The 16,993-nt window shown below is 38.6% G+C and overlaps 1 protein-coding gene across 3 annotated transcripts; it reads right to left on the reverse strand.

The window, feature by feature from the left end:
• Positions 1-2,918: 2,918 nt before the first annotated feature.
• OTULIN (OTU deubiquitinase with linear linkage specificity) lies at positions 2,919-16,987 on the reverse strand. Of its 3 annotated transcripts, none has more exons than XM_035890685.1 (8): positions 16,972-16,987; positions 15,658-15,986; positions 11,831-11,904; positions 10,931-11,025; positions 9,535-9,678; positions 7,138-7,263; positions 5,853-6,122; positions 2,919-4,581 (listed from the first exon to the last, which is right to left on the reverse strand). In XM_035890685.1, the coding sequence occupies exons 2-8, from the start codon at positions 15,966-15,968 to the stop codon at positions 4,387-4,389; spliced, it is 1,215 nt and encodes a 404-aa protein (XP_035746578.1). In that variant the 5' UTR covers positions 15,969-15,986; positions 16,972-16,987; the 3' UTR covers positions 2,919-4,386. The 3 variants fall into 3 exon arrangements, with proteins under 3 accessions (XP_035746578.1, XP_035746577.1, XP_035746579.1); XM_035890684.1 differs by having other exon boundaries at positions 15,658-15,990; XM_035890686.1 differs by lacking the exon at positions 16,972-16,987 and adding an exon at positions 16,641-16,909.
• Between the last annotated feature and the right edge of the window lie 6 nt (positions 16,988-16,993).

Consider the following 16,993-nt stretch of genomic DNA (forward strand, 5'->3'; position numbering starts at 1 on the left):
CCAGCCTGTGGTGACACTCGTCCCTCGTCCTGGGGCCGGCCCTGCTCCAGCTGAGGAGGAGTTCGTTCCCGGGCTCCTCTGCAAAGCCACTTAAACACCAGAAGTCACCTGTAGACTATCAGGTGAGTATTGCCAGTGAATGTTCCGTGAAGCAAAAAGAGACTGCTTGAGAAGGATGATACTAGTTCCATTATTATTGTAGCAGCTTTTCTTTTTTTCTTTTTTTAAATAAAACATGGGTGGATGCACAACAGATCTAACAAGGGCAGTGTCTAAATTCTGTCCCATCCCAGCAAGCCACAAACATTTGCAGAATTATCTGATTCTAGAAAAGTAAGAGGAGGGTGGGGGGGAAAAAAAGTAATTCTACCTTCCACAGTCATCCTACATAATAAAACACTGTTTAAAATGAGGCACCTTTTTTTTTTTTTTAGTCAAAAAAATGAAAAATCATTGGGCTGACTGGTCTTGATTGTCAGATGAAAGCTTGATGCTGAAGAGCATGGCGGGGGGGCTCCCTGCTACAGTCCCTGCAGCAGCTGTCTGCTGCAATAGCCTAAAGCAAGTACATCACATCAAAGACCCGGAGGGCAGGCATCCCAAAAAGCAACCCCAAAAACCAGAATGCCCAAAAGGGGCAAACTGGGGAAACAATCCTCTGGAAGAGGCAGCTGGTGATCCCATTTAATGTGCTACTACTTCCTCGGCATGCCACAGTACCTATCTGACAGCCCTGATGAAAACAGTCAGTGTTCACTAATTCTTCAGTGGCTCAGTGCATCTCAGGCTGGTTTATTTTGGCATCCCACCAACCTGAGTACAGGTAGTGAACAGAAATAAAAGCAACTCATCAGCACCCAGGCAGAAAATGAACACCCGGGGGGAGAGCCACCTTTCTTGAGAGGCCCCTACCATGCTAAGCCTTCTTCATTTCACTTATAACTCTGTGGAATTAATAACATCTCTTTTCCATTTCTCAGAGGTTGAGGTTCTCCTCCTCAGGAAATTTATAAATGGAAGTATTCTTTGCATCTGTCTGGCTTGAAGCACATCAGTCAGCATCATAGCACAATTATTCACCTAGCAGCCAGCTTCCAGAACTTCTTGTCCTCTTTAGGACAAGAGGAAATGGCCCCAAGTTGCACCAGGGGAGGTTTAGGCTGGACACTAGGAAAAAATTTCTTCACGGAAAGGGTTGTCAAGCATTAGAACGAGCTGCCCAAGGAAGTGGTCGAGTCCCCATCCCTGGAGGTATTTAAAAGATGGGTAGATGAGGTGCTTAGGGACAGGGTTTAGTGGTGGGATGGCAGGGTTAGGTTAACGGTTGGACTTGATGATCTTAAAGGTCTTTTCCAACCTAAACGATTCTATGATTCTAAAACCAAACTTGGCCAAGATTTGGGCAAGCTTTGACTCAGCTAGCTGCGTTAAGTCACAGCCCTGAAGCAAGCACACCTGTACCTCCCTAGGGCAACCAGGTTCTGGGGTGAGCTCCCACAGGATGCCATCAGGCTGGTTCCAGCACCAGCTTCTCAGGGCCGTACCCAGCCTAAGCTTTGCTACCTTGCCTGCAGCAGCTCCAGCTCAGCACATCTCTCTTCCCCCAGCCAACTATTCCCACACAGTACGATGCAATTTTCCTCCCCGCCTCCAAGCCCAGCAAGAACCTGTTTCCCTTCACACAACCTCTGCTGTATGCTTCCACCAACTGAAAGGAAGCTAGACAATAAGTCGATGTTAACTTCGCCCCATCCATCTTACCAGGAGACCCAAGAAAGGTGAAATAAAAGCTTTGTGTAGACCGTAACTTGTGCTTAGTGAAAAATACAAACTTAAATGCTTTTTAAAAAAGCAATCAGATAGCCCAAGTCAAAGTACTGTGATGGAAAGCAGGATGTTTCCATTTAATGCCCGAGAGCATGCTAAAAGGGTTCTGAAGAACACAATGAACATGTGCCTCCTCCAGCAAGCATAAAGGGCAGAAGTTGGACATAGCAGTAATGTTAAAGGAGGGATCAAAGATGGGCCTAAAGTGGACAAAGTATTTTTTTTTTGCACAAAAAGCTCGCCGACTACAATGGTCAGACTGAACTTCATCTCTGCTAACTCCCAGGAGCTCACATATTACAGTCTTAAAAATCTGGACTGTACCTAGCACCGTGTGCCAGGTGTTGAGTAAGGCACCTGCTTCCTGTAGCACGCTGACCCTGAAGGACAGCAGCGACTACAGATTTATGCACATGGGCATGAGGGCAAGGGCGCAGAATTACTCTGGCCTCTATTCCATCCCTCACTTCCACTTTATTTAATTTATTGACTCTTTCAGCTTATTCAGTAGAATACAGGGAGAAAAGCAGTATTTATCCATTGTGTAAGTCTAAATGAAAAATTGCCAGCTGCAAATTTTACATTTAAAATTTAAGTTAGATCAATACACCGCACAACACAGTACAGACTCTTTGCTTACCTCCAAAATACGGATGGAAAATACAAAGCAACATCAGTGTTTCCACCATTTGTTACTCAACCTCTGCAGGAACAACGCGGGACTTAAGGTGTACACGTACCTTGTGCTCAGTCCTGCCCTTCTCAGTGCGTATACATGACAATTACAAGACATCAAGATTGCAATCATTTCAGTTCTTCAAATCATAAATACAACTTTTCTAACAGAGTTCGGTGAGTTGCAAAAGCCGATTTATTTTTCTTTCCCTTTCAGCGTTACTTAGGTAACAGTAATTCAGGGAATTTTTTTTGCTGTCCATGTGCAAGCAGCAAGCCAATAATTACTTGTTTTACCTACATTACTATGCTTTGCAGCTTTCAAGAAATAACATGAACAAGGATTTCAAAATTAAAAACTCAAAAATAGAAAGCTAGAGAGAAAACAGGGCATAAAACAAGAAACAAAATACTGCCGGGTGAATTTTATTTTTATTCCCTTGTAGCTCCCAGAAGTTTTCAGTAACAGATCAAACCAGTTGTTTAAAAGGCAAAGACAACATGATATATGCAACACTGAGTATATGACAGACCTCACCAAGATGTGTCTGAAACACATTTTAGAACACAGTGGATACACATTCTCATTGTGTAATTACATTTAACAATAAAGGTTAACAAAAATTAAATTTAAGTAGAAAAAAACAGAAGACTCTAAAGTTTTGCATGTAACTTCCTCCAGAACATTTGAATGAAAAGTAGTTTTTATAATTTTATCCCTTTTCTACAAGAAGGCCTTCCAAGAGAAGCCAGCTGATCGGGGTAGGGCTGGCATTTCATTTAAATCAACTTTCACTCTCTTGTTCTGAGAGTCACCTGTAGGGCATACTTCCACTTTAAGCTAAAGGTGCAGGTTTTATTATTCAATTATCTTTTTAGGTACGTCGGCACTCCCAGCATCTGATGTAGTCTGTATTCCTTCAATTTAAGGCATAATGAATAATTCTAAGCAGAAACAGAACCTCCCACGTGCTCCTCCCAAGAGTGGAGAAGCTGCACCAGAAGTTTACTTCCATCTACTGCACTCCCTGGACAAATTAACATCCTGATGTTGCCCACAGCAGCTGCCAGCGAGGATTAACATTACAGCAACGGTCATATGGACAGACGTGGGAGTCAGTGGGCACATGGTGATCTCCTACCAGCTATCAGAGCTGAAGAGGGAATTCTGTGTAGGTTTTGAATTTGTGACCTACTAACAAACAACTTTCACATACTCCCTTATTATCAAGTCTTTGCCATGATCCTCTCACGGGGTTGAAAGGGGAAGAGCTCTTTATTTTCAGTTTAACAGGCAACTGGCTTCCAAATAAGACATATTCATGTCGGGGGAAAAAACCCAGAGTCAGAGAAAACTTTAAGTAACATCTCTCTTATAGCATAAACCATGGCAGGCATTCAATTCCAACTGCAGAAGAATTATATTGCTTCCTGAGACCCAAGATCTGTACAAATTGTTTCTAAGCAGCACTATGAGTATCAGTCAGGACACTGCCAGCTTACTTTTCCAGAAATTTTAATGCATCATCATCATCTCATTATTTCAGGGAGCAGGTGGTCAGCTCATGTCTTACCACAGAGCCTCGCCTATCTTCTTAAAAAGAAGTAAATCCATAGTTTTTGCATTCCTATTCAGAGTAAGCCCTTAAAAAAAAAATACTGCAGAAGTTTGGGGTTTTTTTATGGGCAACAAAAGCCATAATTGCAAAATTTTTACTCTATAAGCTAATGCCTATTTGATATTTTAGTTCAGGGGTAAACTTCTGAAACATGGATTTCAAGTTGTTGTAGATTTAATAATGCAGGTTTCATCATCATCCTGTTTCAACATAGCACTGGAAACCTCAATAAGCAGCACAGGTTTGTCTGCCAAAAATCACTTGTTTACAGCATAGTCTCTTGGCACATTCTGACTGGAATATTATAATGTCTGTCATCTTCAGTTATGAGAGTCACCACAGGCCAGTCCTCCTCTGGGTCATTGGGATAAAGTGTGATGAATTCATCAGTACTGTATTTATACAGTCGATACACTTGGATGGTATAACGCAGCGCATAAGCAAGGAGAAACATTTCCACCTACGTTGGAAAAAAAGCAGAAACATGATATATAAAATTAAACATAACCTTTACATGATATTTCTCATAAAAATACTAAACTAATACTTATCGGATGTGATTTTTCAAAGAAAAAAAATGAAGTAAATGAGAATGTGTATACATGAGCTTCTTTAGTTCAGCATCTCATTCATTCAAGCCATTCTTAACTTGCTGCACAAATACCTCTAAGATACTACGCCTTTAACATGGAGCTCTTCAGACCCAACAATGGAGTAGTAGGATCAGTCCTAAAGAAATGCTACTTTATACAGAGAATCCCACTTCCCTACTGCCACAAACAGGTAGCAAAGACATTCCCTCATATCAGTATTCATCCCGTTAAGTCACTAAACCAGACAAGAACAGGTTTCAGGTGATGATCCTTCCCGTCTTAGAGGGTATTCTGAACTCTCTAGCCAAATAAAAAGCAGATGGAAAGCCCTGACAAAGCCTGTTGATATCAGAAGGAATCCAGAGAAAGAAGCTGAAAAATCTTCTGCCTTTTCTACTACAGTAGCAAGCATATCCTGTTCTAAATAAATAAGCCTAGTCAGCACAAAAATACGCAACGTTATTTATTGACTAAACCAGACAGCAAAAAGGTCACCGATGAGTCAGCTAATTTAATAGTAACAGCAACCTGTCTCATCCACACTAGAGTTGTCAGATTTTTCAGCCAATAAACAGAAACAAAGCCTAATACTTCCCTGCTTCTAAATGCAGTACCACACTTGTAATGTATTCAATGGGATTTTTTTTAAATGGATGTTTCCAAAATATCTCTGACTATCCAGCTCATTAACCACAGGGTTTTGTTTTGGGGCTTTTTTGTAATATGCACGTGATTTCTGCAATGTATAAGGCAGTAACTGTCATCAGTTTATCGGAATTCACCAAGTATATATACTACACATGATCTTCTCTTCATAATTTGAGTATTAGCTTTTGTTGCATTTTTTAAAAAGCTACTGATTAAGAGACTGACACAAATGTTACTATTATTAGAATACCATACTTCCAAAGAATGTTGCCTCAGTGTCAGCCAACAGACAAAAAACAATGTTCAGAGGAAGCCCTTTACAGACTCTCACTACAAGCATGCGGTTCTACTACATTTTTCCCCAACGAAAGACAAGACCCCACACCACTAAATTTAGCCAGACCAACAGAAGCTGGGTAATTTCTTGAACCACTTGAAACCAAAATCTCCAAAGCAGGAAAATAACACTGTAAGAACAATCTCTCCTTACTTGTTCAAGGCCTCCACTGTGACCGATGTGATTCAAGTGGTTACGCATTAACTGACAAGGGTTGCTAGACGTATCCCGTGCAAACAGTAACCACGAGAAGACCGGAACTCTCCTTCCGTTTTTATCATCATTGTATAATTCAATGGCAGTGTTAAGCATCAAAAATTTCAGCGCTTCATAGAGACTATACTCCTCCTCTTCATTTTTAAACAATTTATCACAAGCTTCTTGTTTCTCTATAGGACCCTTGATTTCACTTATATTCTTCCACTATAAAAATAAAAAAATAACACACACAACATGTATCAACAGCCATCACCATGCAAGAGCTGTAAAAAGCCACTTGTGAATTGTCAGATGTCCAGAATATAAGCACTCAGAATTTAATTTATGAAGGGCTTTGCGCCTTTTTAAAAATACTCGAGAATACTTCCACAGCTGTAGTCCTCTCAAGGTCAAGCTGAGTTAGTCTGATTCTGTTTAAATTAGCCCTTAAGCAAAGCAAAGGAAAAGGATATTGGAAATTGTTGCAAACCAAGCATTGTCATGGCACAATAAGCAATAAGGTAATAACCTTTTTGTTTCCTGTATCATAAAGCTTAGATCCTTCATATATTTTACGTTTCAGTTACTCAGAATGTGTATCTCGTTCCTGTCCTCAGAAATTGCTTGAATGCAGCCTTTAAAATATCGTTAAAAGCCTTCCAAAAAAGAGAATATGTATACACAGTAAGACAGGAACAACTGAAGAATTTTTACATTGGTTCCAGAGTTTCAAGAGAGGGGAGGATGGGGCTAAGCAACAGTACATTGAAAGAGCGTAATCATTTTCCTGTTACGTTAACCTGGAATAAAAACATAGAAACGTGGAACAAAATCTACTCCTTTGAAATTACTTCAGCATTATTCTGGGTTTTTTTTTTGTTTCCACGACCTGTTCAAGGTAGCAACAGCATTTATCCATAGCATACAGCATTCCTTCAAATAAATACAAGAAATAGAGGCAAAATGGTACTCTATTACATTAATTTCTTCATTGAAACCCAATAGGTTTTTGCAGAGCTGCTTACAAATTAATTCCAGCATCAGGCTAATGCAAGCAGTGAAGGACCAGAAAACTCCCACAGATCCGAACAGACATTCTTTCCTTGATTTTGTTTTGCAGTACACATACAGAAAAGTGACTTTCAGTAAAGAAAGCATCCTTATGCTAAATTCACCCCGCTCAAAAATTGCCATTTTTCTTATTTGTAAGTGACCAAGAATAAACAAATACTTTTCCGACCTTTTTCCTTAGAAGTATTAGATATTCTTTAATTTCATCACTTATTTCTCCCATCTTCCTGCCCAGTTTCTGTTTTAGCTGCCACTGCTTGATCCAGTCGTATCTGCTCAGCAAGTTTTGAGGAAGCTGGAAGTTGAAAGAAGAGAAGGCAGCTTAAGTCAAAAACATTGAAAGGAAAAGCCACTAACTTGCACATCATTTTTTTTTCTTTTTAAACATTTTGCAGCTTAAAACGATCCCTTATATGTTCTTCTGAACAGCTGTTGTACTAAGATGACCATAATTGAACACAACTGGCTCTTTACAATACTTGCTGGATAACAGTCAGAATACTGGTCTATTACTACCTCCAGATCTAACCAATACATAAGCACTGGAAAAATTCATCACCCCAAGTTACTCATAGCTTTTCTTTTCTTCTTTTTTAAAATTAAGAAAAAAAAAAAACCTCCAGGAGCAGAGGACAGTGACTGTGTTTGAAAGGGTCCCTGACCAACAGAAGAGAAGGCTAAATATGTGGTGACATCCATGAGATAAGCCAGAAGTCTTGGTGCAGTGCAAACTACTTTGTCCAGAACACTTGAACTGTTTTTTCTTTCTAGGAAACATAACTAAACCTCTGTGGGACAGGTTTTCTTGTAAAGAAGAAAACAACCTGGCTACTAGTTGATGCATCAGATCGTACTTTAGCCTCAAGAACTGCCTCTTTTACTGCTCACATGCTACACCTGCTCCGTTAAGAGCTTTTGCGCTTCTCTTGAAGGACATCCTTAGCAGTTGCATGCCCAGTTTTTTACCCTCGTTTATTAACGCATTTTACCACTAGAACTGGAATAGCAACTTGTGTCTCACAATGAATTAAATATTTGGCTAGAGCAGCACATATACCATCATTCATTGCCAGCCAGTTTTCATTTTATCGGGAGTCCAAATTAGTAATATGTTCTCTTTAATGGTAATCAAGTATTTGTCAGATATACACAGACCTTCCCCCACCCCAGCCTGGTATCCTATGCTAATTGGACATATAGAATTAAACAATCAAAGATTATATGCCAGTAACTTCTACAGCTAATCATGTGCATGTAAATACTGTTTTAAATAAAAACCAAAACAACACAAAAACACCCCCTTTGTTAAAGTTGTACTGCTAGCTGTCACCACACATTGCCCTCTACTTTGATGCATTACCAGTTTATCATTTCAATAATTTAGTTTTATAGTTGTACATCTTTTTCAAAAAGATGTTAATTACCATATGACACATTTTCCTCTATAAATCAGTAGGAAAAAAAATAGGTGAACATCATTAAAAACTACTGTGTACCACTTGAAAAAGTTTGCACATTCTTTAAAGGAGCACTGGGAAACTATCTTCTATAGTTTGATAATGTGGAAATGGTTGTCAGCTGGAAGAATTTTTTTTATCAAAAGGAAATCTTTTTACAATGTACTGCCGCGGTAAGAAACATTTCACAGAAACATTTTTATCAGTAATTAAAAAAACATATCCATTTACTTAAAAATGATAGTGACCACAATGACAAATTTGAAGACGGCCTGTAAAGTTACACAGAAAGATAGGAAGAGCAGTGTGATTCTACCTGGACTGCTAGCCTACAACACAGAGTCTCCATCAGGCACTCATCATTCGCATCTCCCACAGCAACCTGGACACCTGGAACCTTACTCCTCTGAAGCGGCCCACTTTCGTATAGGCAGCTTCTCACACGTTTCCTCCATATTCACCGATATCACCAAATGGACTTTGTTGACACAAGACAATTTCTGGAATAATTATCTTCTACTCTTAGACACCTTGCTTTGCTTATCCATCAGTGCTCCATAAGAACTATTCTTCCTGTCAGGTTAGTTGCTCTTGCACTTATTTTAAGTAACATTTAAGACACAGGTAAGATACATTCTGAAAAGCCTACAGCATCCAATTTGCTAATCCACTTTCTAGAGAAACCATATATGGCACATGAGAATACAATGCGATAATTTTGAGAAGCTGGGGTTTTTTCAAATATGCTGAGAATAAGTAGCCTATATTTTTTGTTATTACCAGCTGCCTTGTGGGAAACCTCTTACTGCCGTGTAACACACAGTGAGAAGAAACCAAGAGGGCAAGATGAAGACAGACAAATTACATTACAGTCAGCACTGTAGTAACATTTATACATTAAAAACTGGAAGCTAAAGGGACCCGGGCTGAATTCCAAGTTGAAAGAATCACTGTAAACCTACAACAAAACCGAACACTACCCGTTCTCAATTCAAGGGATATTGAGAAGTGAACATATATAGCATAACAGAGAAATGAGATCATAAAATTATCCAATAGATTAGAACCAACATTCCTCTATTGTCAGAAGATCAGAGTTTGACACGTACCATAGTAAAATCCTCACTCTGCAGCCAGCTTGGTATCTGGGTAGCTTGGCTTAGTGCCTGGAACAGAGTTGCTCTGAGAGCACAATAGTTATCACCTCGTACTCTTCTTATAGATGCAAACTTCTGAGCAACTGCTTCATAGCCCTAGAAAAACACAAAATCCAAGGAACATGAAAGCATTAATAAAACATTTTAAGGTCATGCACTGGTAGCATAAAAGATACTGAAATATTAGCATCCAAATGCTAATCCTATTAAAAAAAAATTTGATCCACTACCCATTTTGGAAGTTCAAATGCTTTTATGTCAACAAATTATGCTTTGAAAAAAACTTCCTTAGTTCTGCTGAATAACAAACAAGAAACTGAATAATCTAAGTAGATAATTGATTGTGGCATTTATTTGATGACAGTGCAGAAATATCATTGAAATGTGGGTAGCTAACCCACTTAAGTTTAAAAAAAAAATCCAAATATACACACATGACTATGAATCTAAAAATATATCACGCTTACAAGAAGTTTCAGCAATAGTTTATTCCATTTACCCAATACGTGTCACATGTAGTTTGTTTTTGCCTCAGGGAAAATTTGTGTCTACACTGAAATATCCTGACACATGCCTCAGCACATTTGTCCCCTCCCTGCTGTTCCCATACGTATGCTTTTAGCAGAAGCAGAAATGTTGACACGTAACTTCTGAACCTTTGTATGTCTCTTCAGCTAACCTAGCAGAATGCAACGCTCTGCACATCTGCATTTCTCTTACTAATCTCTTGAAGGTGACACATGGATCTTTTGATTTATGGAAAGTATTTTTTAGGTTTACTCATACATAAAACTAAATTTTCCAATTGCGGTGAAAAAAACCAAAACAACAAAAAACCCTAAACAACTTTATGCTTTATTGTCTACCATTCTAACTCAAGATTAATATAACTAGTCCAAAACCTACAAAAAATAAGAATTCAGGAAAAATTTTAAAAAAACTGAGCCTATTCATTAAAGCTCCCCATCTTAAAAATCACGCAACTCACCAACTTCAGTTATTTGCCTTCTGCCAAAAAGTTTGGTTATCTGCTCTGCCATTTCAACAGCCCATAAAATTACCATTTTATGGTAATAAACCAAATTTAAAACTTTAATCTAAAACAGTAATGAAGAACAGTATTAATCAAAACCCTACGCTATCAACAAGTAGCCTTACCAAAAAACACATTTTCAAGAAGTACAAACAAAACCATCTTCCAGTTGTCAGCCACTTCTATGACAAGGCACTGGAAAACATTGCTATTGTACTTCCTGTTTTAAAGATTGTTCCCATAGCAAATCACCTACTAAACATACAAATGATACCCAGAAAGCCCAACAAAATTCAACAAAAAGAGGACTGATACCTTTCTCATCCTTTTTGCTACTGGTGTATTTCCTCTCCATTCTTTTCTGCAATACTCCATGATGTCCATTTCAGGTGCAACACTTAGTTTATGTTCTGTCAAAAAAGTGTATGTAACATTATACCCAGAACTGTGAAACAGAACAACATAGAAAAACACTAGATTTCTAAATACACTCTATCACTTTAAAATAATATTGGTGCCAAAGGAGACTGGCAGCATGACCATATTAGTATGGGAAGGCAAAAAACCCAAGCTTGCTCTGAAAACGACAAGTGAACAAAAATAATGATGTAGACCAACAAAATAGAGAACATTCTGCTCCTCTCTTCTGAAAAATATTAATCGGCAAATATTAGAAATTAGTAAAGTACACTTCATTTTCTGAGCAATCAGAAAAATGCTTGGCGAAAGTTTCTCTTCTTTCAGCAGCTGGACTATAAGGAAGAAAAATAACAGAACTTTCTGAGTAAGCCAGAAACACTGGTAGAAAGAAGAAATACAGTTCTCTTGGAATCCCAACAGCCTGCATTCCAAAACAGGTAGTGATAAGGTTACCAAGGGATCCCAGCAACAGATGCTGCTATAATCACTACAAATCAGTGATTTTCGAGCACGACACTCCTAACATAGGCTATATGACTGCTTTCCACAGTCTCTTTCATGTTCTCTTGTAAATTATAGAACCATGGGGACAAACATACTAAGAGCAACTAGTTTTAGATAAAATTGATCTTTTTGTGAAATGAACTGTACAATGTACTCAGTCGTTGTAACTAACTTCTATTGCACACAAAGACATCTGTGCCCAAAAATCCTTGGAAATGAAGGTGTCAAATAATCACAAATTAGCACTACAATGAATTGTAATACTGTATTTGAAACAAAGTTCAAATGTACCTGAAGAGCTTGTCTCACAAAGTAGTATCTTCTCTCTCTCTATTTCTTCTGCATCACGATACATGTCTTCCTCACTGCATTAAAAATCAACACATAACACACAGTTCATGTAACAGCACAAGTCTTACAGTAATTTACCTTTTGCCCTGTTTAAGACTACAGGCAAGTACTTAAGTCTTTCTCCAAGTATTTTTTTCAACTTGACTTGCTTTTCATCTTACACATTTTCATAAAACCAACATAGATTTCAAAAAAAAAAAAAAAAAAAAAGGTTCAAAAATACCTCTCAAATGTTCCCCTCCCTTATTTAAGGGACCTATGTTGATAATGAATCACTGCCTGAATTTTTCTTCTGCTGGTTGTATAGAGACTACAGAGTACTAACGTCCCTTTGTATGTGTAAATTTTACAGGATAAATTTGCAAAAGGTACATGCCAAAATGCTCAGGATATGAATTCTACAACTTATGCATGCAACTAAGAATCCATTACTCCCCAGGGCTTTGTATCCGCACCACTGGGGCTGAGCAACCTGCCTAGCAATGAGCAAAATACCTGACAGAGTACCACGATGAAAAGTGGCCAGTGATCGGCAGCTGGTTTGAATATTATGAATTCAAAGAAAACAAAATTCTAAGTGTGATCCAAACTGCAGCCTACACCTAACTGAAAGCCAGACAAACGTTTCTTCCTCAAAAAATATGGGCTCTTCGGTCAAGGCACGCTGTCCTAAGAGTCAAATGTCTCCCATCTGAGCCTATATACAGACATTCTGAACTCAAGTTATGACCATGAGGGAAGAAATGATGGCCTAAAAGAATATTGCTTCTATGAATAGCCTAGCATTATCAAAAAGAGATCTCCAATCTAGGGCATGACCACTACTGTTGAGAATGGAGGTCCACACAGTGTTCAAAAAAACACAATTGTAAACTGCACATTCCTTTAAATGTGATTTGGAGTGGCATTTGTCATATAATTACGTCTAGCAAATAAACTTTAAAAATCACAGTTTCACAGCTAAAATACTTCCAAAAAATCCCCATATATCACCAAAATATTAGGAAATCATTTAGGCTTACCACTGAAAGTTACATTGAAAGTTTGATTTTGAAGAAAGTACACATACAGGAAAAAAAACGGTGTAAGGTTATTCACTGCCCACTACTATTAGTAGCTTCTAATCTACTACACAAAAAAACCCAGACCACAGTGTGCTTGCAAAAGATCAGGAAGAAATTAAAGCAGTGGCCCTGCCCCGTCTTACGCTACTAAGAGACAACAAGTAGTTAGGAAGACTGCAAGAAAACAGTTCACGTAGGCAGCTCGTAACGAGATTACTCTCATTAAACTTGAAAGAATACACTGGTAAATTATGGCTCTGTATTTCTTCTTCTTTATATCTAAATCAGCTTATGTAAAAAAGGTAACACTTCTAACCAATTTGCATATATTTCCCTTGAGAACAAAAAAAAAAAAAAAAAAAGTGTTTAGTATACAGGCAAATACAGGTTAATAGCAGGAAACTGTCATCTACTGTGCAGTCATGTGAAACTACAGTTTAGTTTTTACTCAAGTTTCAAACCTTTAACTTTCAAACTGGGTTTCCTGGGTGCTCAAGTAGCTGCTTGAAGTCTGTTTTGTAACAACACTACATAATTATTAATTAAAAGAGAAGCAATAAATACAATAGGTATTAAACACAGTACTCCATAAAAAGAGTACTACCCGCTGAGAGAGAAAAAAAAAAAAAAAAATCACAGAAATACGTATCCCAAGCGCTTATCCTTGTTACAGTGTGGCACTGGACAAACCCTAATTTCCATGCATAATCTTATTTCTCAGCAGAGATTAAGGTCCATTAAGGTTTATGAAGAATTTCAAGAGTACTTAATAACCTTGAAAATACTATGAAAAAAACCCCAAACAACTCAGTATCTGACAGCACCGATCTCTAGCCTAGCTTATCTATAAGCTGTGTATTTAAAATATAAAGCAACCACCTCTCCCTCTGGGCAAAACCAAACCTGCTTCTACTGAGCTCCCATGGGAGGTGGCCGAGCGAGGGGAAGCATTACTTTGGGATACATCCTCAAATACATTTAGGTTATAATGCACAAACAGAAAAAACGCTCAACCTAGTAAACTAGTGAGGTCACTCAAAGCAGAAGTTTGGTGTAGAGTACGCAGCATCATATTCCTTCCACAGATATTACCCCATCTTATTTTGGGGAGTTGACAAGAAAGAACCCATAGATTCAGAGCCTGACAGATTAACATCCAGCATAAACAAAGTACTGCAATTTAACTGAGTTGTTTTGAAATCAAGGTAGCTAAAAGGTGCAAGCCAACTGCACAGGCACTCTCAGAGCTAGAAGTGCATCCTAACATAGTTCTAGCATAGCAACTGTTAAGTAAATCTGTGGAAACAAGGATGTAGAAACTAAAGCCTTTCCCCATTAACCTTGACATTAATATCTGACAATAGTGTGAAAATAAAATAACAGATGGAAAAGAATAATTAAATGAAAATAGGCATGCACAAAATAAAAAATAAAAAAATAATTCACAGTGTTGTGTGTAAACACTTAAATTTGAATCAGATTCTACACCAAGGAAAAAACCAAGGATGTCAGATTTTACTTAGAATATCCTAGGTTTGCATTTTAAAAACAACCACCAAAAAAATCCAACACCACCAAAAAAACCCTAAACCCCAACATGTTAAGACGACAGCAAGCAAAATGAAACTGGAAAGAAGGGAAAGGACTATAGGCAAAAATATAAATAGTTTTATACTAACAGATTTGCAGGACTAGAACTCTTGGTATTGCAGATACCATGTGAAAGCAAAAACAATGCTTAAAGTCTTCCATTTATTATCATGAAAGGATGACTATTTAATTTTTTAATGTCAGATCAAACTCACTACTATTAATAGTTCATGTAAAGGTGTATTAGATCAAATAGAATTAGTATGCCAAGCAGCAGCTAGTTTAAAATTCAGACTGATAGAGATCTTTATGTACCACACTTTGGCCAACATACACTCAATACATATTTATATGAACCTGTGTATTAATGTTAAATGTGAGTATTAAAAACCCTCACATTGTAATTTAAGCACAATCTAATATGTTAGAGTAATTTAAGCCTGAAATAAGATTTTAAAAGCATCCTTGAAAACATGCACTTATTTTTAGTGACTTTTTCACTAAGTCAGCACTTATTGGATGTTGTCTAAAATAGTTCACTGGCTACCTGTAGAAAGAGGATTAATCAAAAATCATTTTCTTATTTTATTACTGTATTCTTCGAAGACATAAAGCAACTCAAAGTGCATTAATTTTGTTTTCAGAACTTTGGAATATCATTTTTTAAAGCCTTCATATTTATTTCTCCCTCCAGATACCAAATATTCTTGTAAAGACTTCTACTGTCAAATCTGAATCACACAAATAAATAAAAAAAGCCTTCTATGATTGTCAGCACTGCACCTAACAAAGTATTCACATGGTTAAAACCAAGCTACCAGAGTATCTGCCTTCAGTTCTTAGTTTCTCATGCTCTGCATCCTACCCTTAAGAGCTTAATGTCGTATCAGTTATTCCCTTAGATGGGGAAAGATGACCACTAATGAACTATAAAAATAAGCAATTTATCTAGAGGGTGAAGGTGGCCTTCAAAGTTTAAGATTTGACATTTAGACCTATTTCACTAAGACATTAACCAATGACCTTTTTGCCAAGAAATTCACTGTCACAAACTGAAAGTACCCCTCCCTTTCTATAGAAAAGTTGTTAAAACATGAAAAAAAAAATCCTCACCTCTCTTCAGATGATTCCATTGCTGGACAATTATTAGACGCAGGTAGATACAGTTCACAGTTTCTAGATGCATCCTGATCCGCCACAAGTGATTTGATTGCACCTGTCTTCTCAGGTCTCCCGGTACTTCTGTATCCATAGTCTTCCCTTATTTCCGATGCAGGTTGCTCTTTCTGGTCAGTAGCTGCGTTTGCAGAACCAAGTTCATTAGGAACACCAACTTCCCTTTCATGCTTCATCAACCGTGTGGCAACACTCTCTTTTTTCTGCGTCTGTTCTGCACCTGCAGAAAGGCTGGTTGGCTCTGCCATCCCCCCTTGAAAATTATCCTGGCTTTGAAGAACGGAGAAATATATGAAGAGTATCTCTCACAGAAGAATAAAAGCACATATTTTAAGAAAATTACAGTATTTTGGTAGTTAGTTATATTCTGAGGATTCAGAGGGTACTTGAATTATTCAAAAGCAGGAACAAAATCCGAAATAGTTTGGTAAAGTAACAGAGCACTGAAGCTATTTTCAAACTCATCTCTGTGGCAAGCCAATTTCATTTCTTACCCAGGCTAATCTGTGCCCAAGCTACAGCACAACCCGCGTCAGAACGAGTGCCCTGACAGATGCCTTGGTCTTCTCAAGGGGCATTATAACTGAAAAACCTGAGGATTAAGGGAAATCCCGATGAAGCAAGTTTCAGTCCTGCAAGAGGAGGATTTTCACAAACTCACCTGGTGCTCCGTGAAACTTCCCATTGCACCAGGATTATTGCTTAATGCAAAAATTTCTGATCTTTGTTTCTTCCAATACGATTTTCAAGTTATTATGACAGAACTTTCTACAATCTATTCTAGGAAGTTCTCCAAAGGTTTAGGACGCACCCATACAGTAGATTTTCAGGGACATTTATCTTAAACTGATGCGTAACCCTCCCCAAAAAATCACGGGTTGCTTTGCAGTTGCCATATTCGCGTTCTGGACAATTCTTACCGTTGCTACCCAGGCCAGTCACCTCGGAACTGTCAGGCTTAACATCTGCTACGTACACCTCAAAACCATACAATGCGTTTCTACCTTCCGGGGAAAGCCTCCCACCTGCCGCACACCTTTCCCTCCCGGCCGCCGCTCTCCGTTCGCGCTCCAGCCCTTGCTGCCTCCCGAGCTGTCCCGCGGGACGAAGCTCAAGACCAGCGCCGCACCCCTCGGCCCGGTCACCCCCAGCCCCGCTCCCTAGGGAGGGACAAGTCAGCCCCCGGGGAGCCCGGGGCCCACCGCACCCGCACCCGCACCGCCTCACTGCGCAGGGCAGCCCAGGCCTCACCTTCCCGGCATCCTCTGGCCCG

The sequence above is a fragment of the Egretta garzetta genome, unplaced genomic scaffold (assembly GCF_000687185.1).
Source record: "Egretta garzetta isolate BGI_Z169 unplaced genomic scaffold, ASM68718v1 scaffold413, whole genome shotgun sequence".
Taxonomy (NCBI): domain Eukaryota; kingdom Metazoa; phylum Chordata; class Aves; order Pelecaniformes; family Ardeidae; genus Egretta; species Egretta garzetta.

Coding starts and splice junctions, on each gene's coding strand:
- OTULIN (XM_035890684.1), bottom strand. Junction 9,679..10,930: donor TAGCAAAAAGGATGAGAAAG/GTATCAGTCCTC, acceptor GTGTTTTTCTAG/GGCTATGAAGCAGTTGCTCA. Junction 7,264..9,534: donor AGAGTGAGGATTTTACTATG/GTACGTGTCAAA, acceptor TTCAACTTCCAG/CTTCCTCAAAACTTGCTGAG.